The sequence below is a fragment of the Poecilia mexicana genome, unplaced genomic scaffold (genome assembly GCF_051168715.1).
Source record: "Poecilia mexicana isolate PSO_F unplaced genomic scaffold, ASM5116871v1 scaffold_3, whole genome shotgun sequence".
NCBI classification, from domain to species: domain Eukaryota; kingdom Metazoa; phylum Chordata; class Actinopteri; order Cyprinodontiformes; family Poeciliidae; genus Poecilia; species Poecilia mexicana.
Genome location: NW_028263372.1, coordinates 17,094,685 through 17,110,800, shown reverse-complemented (window position 1 = coordinate 17,110,800; position 16,116 = coordinate 17,094,685). Strand labels below are relative to the sequence as shown.

Below are 16,116 nucleotides of genomic sequence, written 5' to 3'. Positions count from 1 at the left end.
GAGAGGCAGCATGGGGAAAAAAGCAAAAGAGGGAGAGAGGGAGCGAGAGGATGAGAGAGTCAGAGAGAGAATAGGGAAAACCCCAGCGCTCCCAAAATATAAGCAGACCTCGGCACTAACATGTCCATCTTTCCCTCCCAGCTGCCTAAACAAAGGCGTTGGGGCTTATCAAACCCGGCTTTCCACCCCAACAGCATTCTACCAGACTGTTCTGACATCTCAATCATGCACTTTATTATTCTATTGCTTTCCTTCAGTGTCAGTCACAAGAGGATTACTCAGAGATAGGCTGGTTATATCATGACCTAGATAAGGCAACATCATAGAGCTGATTCTATTTGTTCCACATCCTTTCGTCACAGCACCGCATTGAAAAGGATGCAGCGAAATGCAGAGGGGGGGGGAAGCTAATAGAGATGTCTTTTCAAATTCCATTTGAATCAGCACAGATACTCTGCAAAAAAAAAAAATCAAAAACCCACCAGTCGCATACGAGACCAGACCACGCAGAGAGATTCTGATGTTTTGCGATTAAACGTAAATGGGTTTAGCAGTTCTGAGTTTCTGTACCTTGATTGTAATTCATATATGCGTGTGCCTGATAGTTATCCTGTTAATGTTTATTTAATGGTGGGAAAGTATTTGATTTGAGGGTGACGCAATGAAATGTGCATGTCTTGGCCCAAAATTGAATACGTAGAAAGCACACAATGCTGCCTTCTGATGTTAAATTTAAGGTAAAATGGAATAGGAAATGAGGGAATCGATAAGGTCTTGGTTATGTTTGAGCTGCTGTGTCCCTCTTAGGTCCATTAAGGATTGTTTACTCGGGCCTGTAACTCAGCACAGGCAGGCAGCCTAGAACATATCTCATTCTGTGTGAACTTCCCATCTGCATATCAAAGCTGAGAGACCAGGCAGGGTAAACATACTCTCTGGCACCATCTGTTTCTGACAACGTAAAGCCAAGAGACAGCTTATAACCTTGGACGGTAAACTCAAAATTACCGACAACGCATTCTTGGTAAATACACAACTGATGTTGTTAGATGGACCACTTCTTTGCAGGGTGACCTGCTGGCACTTAAGTTTTAGAAGAAATACTCAAGTCAAAAGATGAGCTTGATGACTGCGTAGTCCTTCTTACTTTTATTCACGTGGATTACTCGTTGAAAAGGGAAGAATTTGTGGAGGAAAATGAAGTTTTCTTTGCATCCCGGAATTTGTTTTAAAATTAAGCAAAAGAGGAAATTAGTTGTTGATTTCATCATGTGGCGGAAAAAAAAAAAAAAAGTTTGAGGTCAGCTGACCTGGAGCATATGAGATTCCACAAGCTTTAGCATAAATTCAAACCTAATTTACCAACATTTATCATTGCAAGATGTGGATGTAGAGCAGAGCTTTCACGGCTTTTACTTCATCTAGACTTTTATTTGCATCGGAACGACAAAACAGCCAGAATGAACACCAACATCTGGGGATGTGTCTGAGTGTTTCGTGGAATGCTTCCCGGTGTTTTGTTAACATTTGTTGATGAGAAATTAATTCTGTTCAGGCACCTTCTTGGCAACATTTTCTGGCAGAGTTTCAATCATCTTTCCTGACTGACGAGTTCTATGAAAAAAATACGAATGTGGCTAGGCATCCAAGAAAGCTCTAACCAAGATACGTGACTTTTAAAATCATGTGTGGTGTCAGAAAAATAGTCCTCTTTGTTTTTTCAGCCCATTAGTGCTTTCTTTTGTTTCATGCCAATATTTGTTAGATGTATAAAGAAGTACATTTCTTTTCAACTGTATTAAAAATAACTTTCGGTACTCGTAATTATGTTTCTTGTATGTCTTTTTGCTCAAAGTTAAGCTAAAAATGCTGATTTCTCACAGTTTTTCTCATATATATTGTGAATTTATATACACAATTCAATATACAGTACACTGTGAGTACAGACAGGTTGATAAAAATGACAGTCTGTCACAGTGGTCCAAATATTCTGCCTCTTCAGTCAGACATGATGCTTTCTTTGTGACAGTGGAGACTGATTCTGTGGTCCACTTCATAGAGAGTTTGGACAACCTGGGTTTCCCAGTTCATACCTCTAAGGAGTTCTAGTTCCTGGTACCTTAGTCTGCATCGTGCTTCAGAGAACTCATTCAGCCAAAATATAACTTACTTTGATTAATATCAGTTTTGTATTATTGTAACTACTTTGAGGAGGTAAAGCTTGTGATTTTATAACGGTTTGTTTAGAAGTTATTGATTCTGGAGGTAAGAATTTGTCCAGCTTTTAAAAGTAACAGAGTCCAAGCAATAATACCTTACTTGAACTCTATTAAAAATATTTTTGTAGCTTCTTTTCAATTTTTAGTTAAGTAACTGACATATGCAAGTCTCAATAGAACGGTGAAAGAAGCATTTTTTTTTTTAAAGTTTCTTTCTTTGTGTATGAACTGCAATAAACAAGCCACTAATGGTGCCTGAGTGTGAAGACAGTTTCTTCCTTCCTTATGCTTCAGTGTTGCTCTGGTTCCAGACCCTTCGCTTGTTCATTTGTGTTTTTCTTGTATTATCAAGAGGTGGTGCTCATCTGCTTGCTGTGGGGTGCTTTGCTTTGTGTGTTTTTTTTTTTTCACAGAGATGCTTAGATCAGCTGAAGGCACACTGTGTGGACTATCCCCCAAGGGAACAAGGATAAATTTCTGTTCCCGTGACCCCGTACATGAAGCAGCTGTAGAAAATAAATCAATGGATGTTTTTAAACCATAGATTTGATCTGCTGGATGAATGTGCATGTTAGGATTATGCCCAAAAATATTAAATCTACAGTGATTCAAAGTTTCAGTTCTAATTACTTAGGGTGGATTTTACTGTAATTTCCATTATAATAGCAACTTACTTTATATAGAGGGTGAGAGGGGGGGTGGGAGGGTAGAGATATTTTAGTGCTAAATCCACTAATATAACACTTGCTACTATGCAACTTAGTTGTTTTCCAATTTTTGAATCTGGTTTTGTTAAATTGCACCTTGAGATTTAAACCTACACTGTAAAAAAAGTCAGTAAATTTACGGTAAAAAAAGGTAAAAAACCAACAGTTTTTGACCGTCGTATCCAAAAACATTGCATTACCGTAGAAATTACATGGAACTACCGTAAGTCGAAACTGCAAAGAAAGTCAGTAAATTTACGGTAAGAAATGGTAAAAGACCAACAGTTTTTGACCGTCGTATCCAAAAACATTGCATTACCGTAGAATTACATGGAACTACCGTAAGTCGAAACTGCAAAGAAAGTCAGTAAATTTACGGTAAGAAATGGTAAAAGACCAACAGTTTTTGACCGTCGTATCCAAAAACATTGCATTACCGTAGAAATTACATGGAACTACCGTAAGTCGAAACTGCAAAGAAAGTCAGTAAATTTACGGTAAGAAATGGTAAAAGACCAACAGTTTTTGACCGTCGTATCCAAAAACATTGCATTACCGTAGAAATTACATGGAACTACCGTAAGTCGAAACTGCAAAGAAAGTCAGTAAATTTACGGTAAGAAATGGTAAAAGACCAACAGTTTTTGACCGTCGTATCCAAAAACATTGCATTACCGTAGAAATTACATGGAACTACCGTAAGTCGAAACTGCAAAGAAAGTCAGTAAATTTACGGTAAGAAATGGTAAAATACCAGCAGTTACTGACCATAATATTCACAGCATTATACTGCCGTAGAAAATACATGGCATTATCATAACTGAATAAACATATATCCTAAATACTTGTGACAGTCACGAATGTAGAAAATACAGAAATATAGTGTAAAAATATAAGTAATTGTAAAGTTCTTAAAAAATTGTAATATTGCCAGCAGTTAATTAACCTAAACTTAACAGTAGCAATCAGCCAAAATTACAAATTTTGCTGATATTTAGATCTACAATGTAAAAGCGTAAACAAGACTGCAAAATAATTTTTTACAAAGAACAGAATGCTGGTGTGATATTTTGGTTTCTTTTTTAATAATGCCTTTAATACACCAAACTGAAATCTCAGCAGTAGACCAGGCATTGATCTGGCGATCCACCGATTTCAAAGCAAACTCCTACAGCCAACGCCACCATCATTTATGAGAGTATTTGATCATTAACATTAAGAGAACTGTATGTTAGCCCCTCTTGCTTGAATGAAGCTGAAGTTGGTTTCCAATTGCTGCTTCCAATTTGGGAAATGGCTAAAGGGCAATTCCACCTAATTTTTCACTACAATCAGCATCTTTAATTTACTCTAGCTAAAAAACTACAACACCTAGACTCTTCAAATCTGGACTAGATTATTCTCAACTAATATCAGAATATTTAAAACCAAGTGTGGGATTTGTAAAACCTTTATCTGATTTGTGAAACTTCAATAAAGAACAATTCTAGTGTTATCCAAAATCATACAAGTTGTAAAGTCACCCATCATTGAAGTTTCACAAATCCCACACTTGGTTTTAAATATTGTGCTATTAGTAGAGAATAGTCTAGAGAGTTTTTCATTTTGTTATTGTGATAAATAGCAGGGTTTACAGTAAATGGAGACTGTTATTTGTCATGTAAACAAATAATTATCTAGTTCAGTGTTTTTCAACCTCTTTTGAGCCAAGGTACACTTTTTCAATTGAAAAAATCTCGAGGCACACCACCGACCAAAAATGTAAATGTTAGTTATGCGACTCAAGAGGAAAGAGACTGGAGTCAGCAGTTGTCGAGTACTCAATATATTTCTTTTCTTTTATCTTCTGTTTCATACCTTTCAGTTCAGTTCAGCACAACATATTTGTCAAAACAACAAGAAGGAGAATCTCCCTCTCATCTCAACCACCTGGTTTTTAAAGGATGGGCTCCCATCCGGACTAATTAGAGGGGTAGAGCCATTTTCAGCTAGAACAAACAAACATGTGCACTAAACTATACCTAAAGAGTGTCTATAAAGTTACCATTAACTTAAACACCACTAAAAACAAAACTAGAAACAAACAATATGGAATCCAGTCAAAAATAGAAATACATCTCTCCCTCTCTGAAAATGGATTTTCCCAATGAGGCTAATTAGAAACACCAGGTCCTTGTCAGCGTTGCTCATGGGCGCACTTCCACGGCAACACAGGACCAGGTGACCTCAAAGAGATGAGAAAGATGATTAAAACAAATAAACAAATCAAATCACCTCCCAAAACAATACATTCACCCAAATAACCCAGAATATACAAAGAACATGAAAAACAGCACCTCTTAGGGAGGGGGTAAATCCCTCACAGTAAACAAAGATACTCTGTAGCCGCCTATATTATATATATAGTCATTCTTCTCAAAGTGTCTTGAGTCCACTTCAAAAATACACAACACTGTGGGCTTAAATTTAAAGAAGTTCTAGAAAACTTCAGTGTTTTACAAACTAATCCACAAGCATTCTTTTCGCCAGAATACAGAAAATAATTCTTATTCTGAAAGAAGCAATAATATTTGGGAAAGATTTTACTGTTACAATATGAAGAGTTGCATGTACAAAATGATGTTAATATCTGTTTATTTTACCCATCTAATGTGAAACCTGTGCATGTTTGGATGAAAACAGCTGATTTCCTGGCAGAAATTGAAGAAAGACAAAGCTCTTCCTCAACAGCTCTCAGTCTCTCTCTGGTTTTAGTTTTCATAGTAGCCAGGCTTGAGAAGCTCACTTCACACAGACATGTTGTGGGAAATGGACCCATGTTCTTTCTAACTACTGCTGAGCTTCACTGTCTTTTCATCACTGTCGTCACAGTCTTGCTAAATACGATGCTCTCACCGCTACCTGTAACGTTCATGCATCACTAATTCTCTTGTTTTAATGTAAAATGCTCTGTACCTACTGCCATCTAGTGGTAAGAAAGTTACATCATTACGCCGCTAGTCACTACTACAGCAGACACTCGAAGATGGCATTATTTGCAGATAATTTATTTAAAAAAAAAATCTTTTAAAATCAATTACCGTATTTTTAGCACCTTCAAATTTTTGGGGGGAAAAAAACAAACAAACAAAAAAAAACCTGTAAGCTGCTCTCAGTTTTCCGTAAGGACCCAGCAGAGAGCTGCGTCCTATGAAATCTGCTGGATATATTAAAGACGCAGCACTACGTCTCCAAAGTCGAACCACGGTTTTTATACCGAGCTTAAGTGCAGCGGCTTTATTTCCCTCCTGTAGTGGCAGATCGACAGCCCTCAACTTAAAAGCTGCATCATATGAGTTTGAAAACATTTCTCTGTCGTGCCTGCTGCTAGCATGTGGTTGTTCTAAATGAAAATTAACGCGTTCTTCTTTGATTTACAATTTTGACTTCTAATGATTCACTTCCTGCTAGAGAGCCCCCTGGTGGTTGAAGAAAAATACACAGAAAAGCCACACCGGGCTACAATCCACATGGTTCAAAACTTAGGAAAAAAGTAGCGTTGTATAGACCGGAAAATACGCTATATATTTTTACTAAACGGAACATTTAATTTTCACAGATGCAACACTTCCATTAATGTTTCTGTAGGAACGGCTGCATAGATTATATTTCTCGTCTACTTTAGACTACATGTGCTTAAAGTTATTGTTAATGGCAGAAGCAACTTTTTCCAAGTTTGGTTCAATAATTAATTTGAATTACTTTGAGTGTGAAATGTTCATGCATGCAAGTTAAATCTCTGAAGAACATGTTAGCTTTTGTTTCAATACTTTGGTAATACTTAGAAGTATAAAGCTTGGCATCAGAGATAATATTTAATATTTTCCTTTGACCTCTTGACTCTCACCCCCAAAATACTTGCACTAAAGTCACTGGGTCCATGACAGTTGAAGGATTTTAAGATAAGAGAATTTAAATATTAATATTTTACAGCTTTTCTCAGTTTGGGTGCATCTCTCAGAACAGAATTGAAATTCCTAAAACTACCAGTTCAATCTTCAAATTACTGTGTCACTTCTGCACATCAAAAAAATTAGTTTTGCAAGTTTTGCTTTTGTACATCATGTAGCTGGTTATGTACACTTCTATGCTTTTCCCCCCGTTGTAATTTGCTTTTATCATCTTGATCAAAATATGTTAACCCTCCTGTTGTCCTCGGGTCAAAATGACCCGCCACTGTGTTAAACCCCCCCCAAAATCCCCTAAATGTAATTTTTTTAACTTGAGATTTTAAGACTTTTCCTAGATTGGCCCAGACAATAGAAAAAGTTCAGTGTTGCTTTTATTCTCATTTCCATGTAAGCTGTACAAAAAAAGGTACAAAGATGGTCTTCAGGTCAAAATGACGCGTGAGGCAAATGGAGTTGAAATCAAGGTCACAGAGTTATTTACAAACCACAAAATGTTACAAAGTTTTAGTTGTGTCTCAGATCAGTCAGTAGCAGAAGTGAGCAGAGAGTGGAAGGCCAATTTTCCGAGCCACAATGCCAGTCAAACTCTTTCACACCTACTCAAGACTGATACGATTTGATGACCGTGAATCAAGACCAGCAAGACGTATGACAGACAAACTTGCAGCCATAAGAGAGGTATGGGACAAGTGGGTGGAGCGGTTGCCCTACCTCTACAATCCAGAGCCTGATGTAACAGTGGATGAGCAACTGGTTCCATTTAGAGGTAATCTGTTTTCATATTTGTAATAAAAGTGATTTTCACTATTGATTTCTTTGACTGTTTTCTGTGACACTGATACTAATCACTGATGCTAATGTCTTTTGTCCAAAGGTTGTTGTCCTTTCCGGCAGTATATGCCCAGCAAGCCAGCAAAATATGGGATCAAGTCATGGGTGGCTTCCGAATCAAGCTATGCTTGGAAAATGCAAGTCTATACTGGGAAGTCAACCAGTGGATGCCCAGAAAAGAACCAGGGGTTGCGAGTTGTGCTTGATGTGACAGAGGGACTGAGGGGTCACAATGTGACATGTGACAATTTCTTCAACTCTTATGAACTCGGACAGCAGCTCCTGAAGAGGAAGATCACCATGGTTGGTACAGTTCGAAAGAACAAGCCTGAGCTCCCACCTGCACTGCTTGGGTCAAAGGAGAGAGAGGTCTTCTCCTCAAAGTTTGCCTTCACACCCACCACCACTCTAGTTTCCTACCTCCCAAAGAAAAACAAGAATGTAGTTCTTCTGAGCACACTGCACAAAGACGGCGACATTAGTGACCGTGAGGACAGGAAGCCAATCATCATCCTGCTAAAACCGAAACAAAGGAGGTGTGGACAACCTAGATAAGGTGATTGGAGCATATAGCTGCAGAAGAATGACTGCCCGCTGGCCCCTGGTCATCTTCCACAACATCATTGATGTGTCCTCCTACAATGCCTTTGTGATTTGGATAGAGATCAACCCAACCTGGATGTCTCATAAGCACAACAAGAGGAGGGTGTTCCTGGAGCAGCTAGGAAAGGCACTTGTAACTCCACTCATTGAAAGAAGGAAGCATGTCCCACGCACAGAAGCCTCAGCAGCAGTTGTGAAAGCTATTCAGAGTGCAGCAGCTCCTGATCAACCTGAGGATCCATCTACCACAGCCACTTCCCCAGCTAAGCCAAGTAAGAGGAAGAGATGTCAGTTCTGCCCTCAGACTGTAAAACACATACTGTGTGCTGCAGGTGTAAGAAATATATCTGCAAAGACTGTGCACTTGCATACTGCCCTACATGTGCCAATTAGTTGAATGGGTTATGATATTTTTCATATTTTTGTATTGTACATCCTCTTGTTCACTGGAGAAAAGTAAAAGAAAATTAGTCACTGTGATGAATAAAAATGCATTCGAAACTCATTTTGCGCATTTTTTTTCTTAAGCTATAGAAATTCAAGTGGAGAGGGAAAAGTCAAGTATTCACACATTTTGTGGTGAGTGACAATATACAAGATAGAATTTGGTGTTTAAAATTCAATTAAGCTGCTTATATTGGGGGTTTATTGAAGACGGGTCATTTTGACCCGGAGGATAAAGGGTGTATACAGAAAATGAGGACAACAGGACAACAACGTGTCTGTGTTGAATTCTCAACTTCCAAAATAGCATCAGTTCATTGTGTAAGTCTTAACATGCATAAGTCTTAAAGTTGTCATAATGTGAATCATATATTAATTAATTTATATTCTATTATTTTCTAAATCTGTCCTGAATTGGTAAATTGCTCCCAAGTGAGTCCTGAGTTTCTCTAACAGGTCAGTGTATGAACCATTAGCTCAACCAATGATCAACCAGTTTTCTGAAACAGATTGGAGGTGCATCTTGTGAACCATCAGTTGGCAACAATATGCTATACTTAGTCAGAACACAACACAATGTTACATGTCTGAGAACTGATGAACAAGTATCTGGACAGAGTGAACAGCCAGAGAGAAGAAGAGGAGTGAGGCTGAGGAGGAAATAGTTGGGAGGAAAGCAGAAGAAGAGTCAGAAGAGGCTGAGGACATCTGCCAGTTTCCATCAGTCCAACATCAGGACATGGCTGAGACCCACAACATGACGCTGATGGAGGTCCTCCCACCCTACTGTTCATTCCTTAACCCCACTGAGGAAAAAAGATTCCTCAGTGGAGTTAAGGAACAAAGTGACTATGGAAATTAAAATGTAATGTAATTTCTACAGCACTGTACAGTTTTCCTTGAGGAGATTGTCCTGTGGCTCCTTTTCTACTTTTTTTGTTCTCTGCATTTCTGTCTTTTTCTTTCTGAATCACCAAGGCATGGTCCATCAATAAATTATAGCAAAAGCGTAAATCAGTGTTTCTCAATCCTGGTCTTCAGCGTCACCCTGTCCTGCAGGTTTAGGTATTTCCCTTCTGCCACACACCTGAATTGTATCTCTGGATGATTAACAAACTTCTGCAGTACTTGATTGTCATCCAATCATTTGAATCAGCTGTTCTGGAGTAGAGGCACATCTAAAACATGCAGAGCAGGGGGGCGCTGAGGACCAGGGTTGAGAAACACTGGCCTAAATGATCCTTTTGTAGTCTCTTCCCATGACTAATCAATTTGACTGTCTTATCTGTACATAGAGAAACTATAACTTATTATTATGAGTAACTGACATGTTAAGAGACAGAATTTTAAGAGCTGAACTAAGGATTTTGAAAGCAAACAAATGCTATTTTTCCTGTTTCTACAAATTGTTTTGAGAAATGCGCTTACTGTTTTGTAAATGCCAACAATGACTTGAGAAATGCACCAAAAGTGACTGAGAAAAACTAACCTAGCATAAATTGTCTCAGCTGTATCAATTTGTTTGCCTGTATGAAAAGTGTTCACATTTACAGCTTTGTTTCTGCTAGCTTGCAGGAAATGTAACTTACATAAATGGTTGAAGACAACCTATTGGCCTTCATGAGACTCAGATAAATGGTGAGTATCTATTTCATAAATTGCCTAAAACAGTTATATTTGTTTTTATTTATGTTTTTTGTTTGTGTATTTTGTCTGGTTGCAGACCAGAGGATCACACCTGTTGACAACAAACAAAGGTTTAACTACTGAATTTTCAGTCAGAAATGATCACACCACCTGGTTGAAGTACCTGTGTCCATATGCAAGTCAACAAAGGTGAAACAAACATTTAAGCGAATAAGATGTTCATGTAGTGCATCTTTCTAACTTTTGCTTTGTTTGTTTTCCAGCAGAGAGGAAACACCCGATTGACAACATGTGAGTCTCAATTTCAACCTGTGACTGGGAAGACTACAACCATCCTGAGCAACGTCTGATCTCAGCAACTTGTGACTCTCAACCCAGAACAAGAATCCTTTTATCACCATTTTTTCTTCTACAATGTGTTATCTCTTATGTGGAGACATACTGTTTTTTTCGTTTTTGTTTTCCAGATCTCAGTAATACCGTGAGGAAACTGGACAGAAAATAGAATCAGTTCTTTTTTTAACTTGACTTTTTAAATAGAAATTGTTTCTTTAAGTGGATTACTCGTAATCTGTATTTTTGTTTTAGAAATTATTTTCTTTATAACTTTCTGTATAGAAATGCTTGACAAGTTACACTTCCTTGGTTGTTGTACTATAATTTGTATGGTAAAATTCTGGTAGGAACAGTGACCAGTAATTTAGCATAAGTTTTTTTTGGGGGGGAGGGTTTACAATAAAAGGTCAATATATCATACAGTCTGGATGTGTTTTTCACTCATGTAGATATTATGCCTCAGTCAGCATGACCGTATTTACTACGGCAAAACCACATTTTATTTTTTTTAACATATTTTAGGAAGTACGGTATTTTACCGTATTTTAAAAATACGGTAAAATCCTGCATTTACAAAATACGGTGAAAAACTGGCAGCTGTGGTTGCCAGAATTTTACCGTATTTTAAAAATACGGTAAAAAACTGGCAGCTTTGGTTGCCAGAATTTTACCATATTTTAAAAATACGGTAAAATCCTGCATTTAGCAAATACGGTAAAAAAACTGGCAGCTGTGGTTGCCAGAATTTTACCGTATATTAAAAATATGGTAAAATCCTGCCTTTACAAAATACGGTAAAAAACTGGCAGCTTTGGTTGCCAGAATTTTACCATATTTTAAAAATACGGTAAAATCCTGCATTTACAAAATACGGTGAAAAACTGGCAGCTGTGGTTGCCAGAATTTTACCGTATTTTAAAAATACGGTAAAATCCTGCATTTAGCAAATACGGTAAAAAACTGGCAGCTGTGGTTGCCAGAATTTTACCGTATTTTAAAAATAAGGTAAAATCCTGCATTTAGCAAATACGGTAAAAAACTGGCAGCTGTGGTTGCCAGAATTTTACCGTATATTAAAAATACGGTAAAATCCTGCATTTAGCAAATACGGTAAAAAACTGGCAGCTGTGGTTGCCAGAATTTTACCGTATTTTAAAAATACGGTAAAATCCTGCATTTACAAAATACGGTAAAAAACTGGCAGCTGTGGTTGCCAGAATTTTACCGTATTTTAAAAATACGGTAAAATCCTGCATTTACAGAATACGGTATAAAACTGGCAGCTTTGGTTGCCAGAATTTTACCGTATTTTAGAAATACGGTAAAAAACTGGCAGCTTTGGTTGCCAGAATTTTACCGTAATTTAGAAATACAGTAAAAAACTGGCAGTTTTGGTTGCCAGAATTTTACCGTATAAAGACGGTAAACTTCTGGCAACTCAGCTGCCAGTTTTTTACCGTAAAATGAGGCCGTTTTTTTTTACAGTGTAAGACAGATGTTTTCTGTCATTTTCCACAAGTTGACATTGTAAAATGCAACACATTTAAGGTCCCATATCACTCTTCTGTTACATTTAGAGTTCTTTGTTGTTTATTCAACCAGCTACAAAAAGGTTTGCTACACAAATGTTAATCAGAAGTTTCTTGCGTAACATACAAGACGTGTCTGGATTAATGAATGTGTGTGAGTCAGAGTGAGAGGAAACAATTCTTGTGACCCATACCCTGTTTTCTGGGTGTTCTTCTTTTTTTTTTTTTGTTGCTCTTTCATTTTATTTCCTGTCCGGTAGCAGGCATATTTACTCGCTAATTTTGTAATTATTATCCTTCCCAGATGCACACAATGTTTTCTCATGCAAATCGTCCTAAAAAAAAAAAATCCCAGAAATTAAATAACCACTGTTATTGCTTTACTTTTCATTCAAGGAAGTTAGGTAAGATAGGAGAAATGGCTATTTCCATCTTCTGATAAGTGTTGAAGAAAAAGGCAACAGGAGTAAAGCAGGGAGGCAAATGGAAGAGGAAATGCATTGGAAGAAAGATGACAAATAAGAAAAGGTGAAAACGGAATAGCTACACTATATGAAGTATTGAAAATATAAAAAATATTGATAGAAAAATAGAAATGAGAAGGTAAAATTTAAATTTTTAAATTCAACAGCCAAGCTGTTTAAGGATGGAAATTTGAGAATACCTTGCCCATCTGTTTGAACTAAACATTATGAAGTTCAGCTGTAATTATTTTTTTGTTCTTTTTAGTATGTTAATAGCGCTCACCTATAAATGGACTTCCTTTGTCTGTTTTCAAAGTATTCTCAGTGTGAAAAGTCTTGTAATCCAATTAAATGAAAATAAATGAGCTCCTCACAGCCATCATTATTGCTATTCAAACTTGGTCTGTGGCTTTTGATCTGTCATTTGTCATCATCGTTATTGTACTTTTTCCACACAGTTCACGGGGTTTCATCAATTCAGTACATCAGTTGGGTGTGTAGCAGTAAAGAAAGAGAGTCAAAACGCAAAGCTTTTGATTTGAAAGAGTGTTGATAAGGAAACATGTTAAGAAACCTGTGCTTTCATTACACCTAAGCAGTGCCGCTGATAATGGGGAAATATGAGCTGAATGAAATTGTTGGCACATGCAGCTAAAATGAGCTTCCCTGGAGATCAGTAGGAAATCCAGAGGTTGTAGGATTTCATAATGTCTTTATTTTCTTTTCATTTCAAAACACGTTAGCGAACTGTGAAATGAATTTTGAGCAGAATATAGCACAGCTTCAAAAATCCGAATGTGATGAAAATGAGCCATGAGGTTCACGTTCTGATGTGAGCGACCAAAAGTGTTGAAGCTTTAAAACAAAAACAGATCTAACTTTTCGGAGCTGCGCTTGTATGGCTTTGTGCCGTTATCTAGGTGAGCTAATATGTAGGTGCTCTTCCACCACGGTACGTTACCTTTGGATGCTAAATTTTCCCCAACCGTTTTGTTTTGTCTTTCTCCGCTCTCCAGCTTGTAAACCCGGCTACTTCAAGGCGTTTGCTGGGAACACTAAATGCTCCAAATGTCCTCAACACAGCTCCAGCCATGACCAGGCTGCCACAATCTGTCACTGCGATAAAGGCTTCTACAGAGGTATCAAAGATCCTTCATCAATGGCCTGCACCAGTAAGTAGAACGTTAAATGAAGGAAACATTTCAAGTTGCAGCCATTTTAGGTTTTAGAAGGGAACAGAGAAAGATAGCATCCACTGTATAAATCCAGAAAGTAGGATTTCCCCTTGGATATCTGCAGCTCAAGTTTACATTTCATGCACTGTGATGTATTTTATTGTATTTTCAATATTTTTCTTTTATTTTCTGCTAGCAGTGGTCATAATGATCTCATTAACTTTTGCAATAATCAGGGCTGTGGGAATCCATTTCCCTGCTGTAGTCATTTGTGTGTTGATGTATCCTATTTCCTACAGGAAATTTATTTACATTTATTTATATCCTTATAAACACTTTAGGCTTTCTTATCCTACTCACTTGAGATTAAAGGGGCAGTATTGTGTAAAATCACATTTTTTGAGCTTTACATGACGTTATAATGTTTTTTCCTCATCAAAAACATACCTGGGGTGTTGTCTTGATTCTTTAATCCATGTTCAAGAAATCCTTTAATCTCCAGTGGCGGCCAGTCTAAGTTGTATTCTTTGGTCTCCAAACCAGTTAAAAACAAAGTAATCAGGCATAGAAATTTCAGATATTTGTTTGTGAGAGATTGACAAGTTGGATGCTAGAACAAAACATGTAAACTCTGTGAAAACCTACCGCCCACACAACTTCACACAGACATTTAAGGACATGCTCACAGAACTTCACATTTCATTGCCAAGTGATATCATGGACAGCTTTGAAAGCTAAAATAAAGACGAGGAGCGGCTGATTTTCATCCAGGAACAAAGTTGGATTGAAATGCAGCAAGATATATTTATCCTCAACAACCTACACACTGACTCTCATTGCACATTATTTGCCTAAGTTTTCAGCAGCACTCACTGCCCCCCCAACTTGTCATATGAGGAGCGAATTTAGGTTTTTGTTTAACAAAAGATGTTTTTTTTTTTTAAATTAATTTCTATGTCCTACTGTTTGCTCTTCTCTCCAGGGCCCCCATCAGCTCCAAGAAATCTCATCTCGCTAATCAATGACACTGCTCTCTTCCTGCAATGGATGCCTCCAATCAACACAGGAGGCAGAAGCGACATCACCTACAACGTTCTGTGCCAACGATGTGACGGTGGCGATGTTGGTGTGAGTCAATGTGAGCCATGTGAACCAGACCTGAGATTTATCCCCCGACCTCTCGGTATAACCGGAACCTCTGTGGCGATACTGGATTATGCGATGCATACCAATTACACCTTCCACGTGGAAGCTGTGAATGGCGTCTCTGGACTGGGTGTGGCTCCGCGATCGCTGGCCAATGTTACCGTCAATACACACCAAGCCGGTGAGTGAGCTGTTGTCGTAAATCACATGTTCAGAGAATAAAGCTCTCATCAAAGTGTTTTTGAATATTTATCAGACTTCATGTTTTGAGTTGGGTTAGGGTTACAAGTTTGAATGATGTAAACACAGTGCTGCATTCTTGTATGTGATTATTCTTATGTATTTTATTTATAAGATGTGTGAATGATTGGAAACTATCTTTAAACTGAAATTGGTTTTACTTCTGGGATGTTGGTGGTAATGGTGGTAGGAGTTTGCCCAGCAATTGGTGGGTCACTGGTTCAATTCCCACCCTGTTTGCCTCTGCCGTCGTGCCCTTGGACAAGACATTAATCACCTTGGCTGCTGGTATTGGTCAGAAGAATCAACATGGCAGCCTTGTTTCTGTCAGACTGCCCAGAGCAGCTGTGGCTACTATCTAGTAGCTTGCCATCATCTGTGTGAATGGGAATGACTGATTTCTTTGTAAATGGTCTTTGAGGTTCCTGAAAAGTGCTATACATGTCTGAAAGTCATTTTATTTCATAAAATTATTACACATTGTGTCTTTTGTATCGCAGGTTATGATCTCAATCATAGTTTCTCTTTTTTTAAAAAACTTTTTTCTGTAATTTGGTTTTGTGCAGTTGATTTAAAAAGAGTCTTTCTCCTTTGCATTTCAGCACATTTCGAATGGTAGTCTATTGCTTTAAACCATAATCACTCGGTGCAAACAATTTTTTCTATTTGTCCAGCATTTGTTTCATCAGAGACAAACAAGTTACTGTTTTCTAAATGAGGTGGAAGTAAAGGGTCAAAAGCACATGCCTATTTTTATGCAAGCTAAAATCACAGCACCATTTAGTGTCCTGGCATGGCAACTACACCAGGTTCAAGATTACTCTG

At 37.7% G+C, this 16,116-nt stretch overlaps 1 protein-coding gene across 1 annotated transcript in view; it reads left to right on the top strand.

Moving 5' to 3' along the window:
- The window catches only part of LOC106928208 (eph receptor A6), a 63,263-nt gene that overhangs the window by 24,714 nt on the left and 22,433 nt on the right, over positions 1 to 16,116 (top strand). The window contains exons 7-8 of the mRNA XM_015004307.2: positions 13,747 to 13,902; positions 14,888 to 15,232. Of these exons, the coding sequence (XP_014859793.2) occupies positions 13,747 to 13,902; positions 14,888 to 15,232 (501 nt within the window). The remainder of the gene's footprint in view (positions 1 to 13,746; positions 13,903 to 14,887; positions 15,233 to 16,116) is intronic.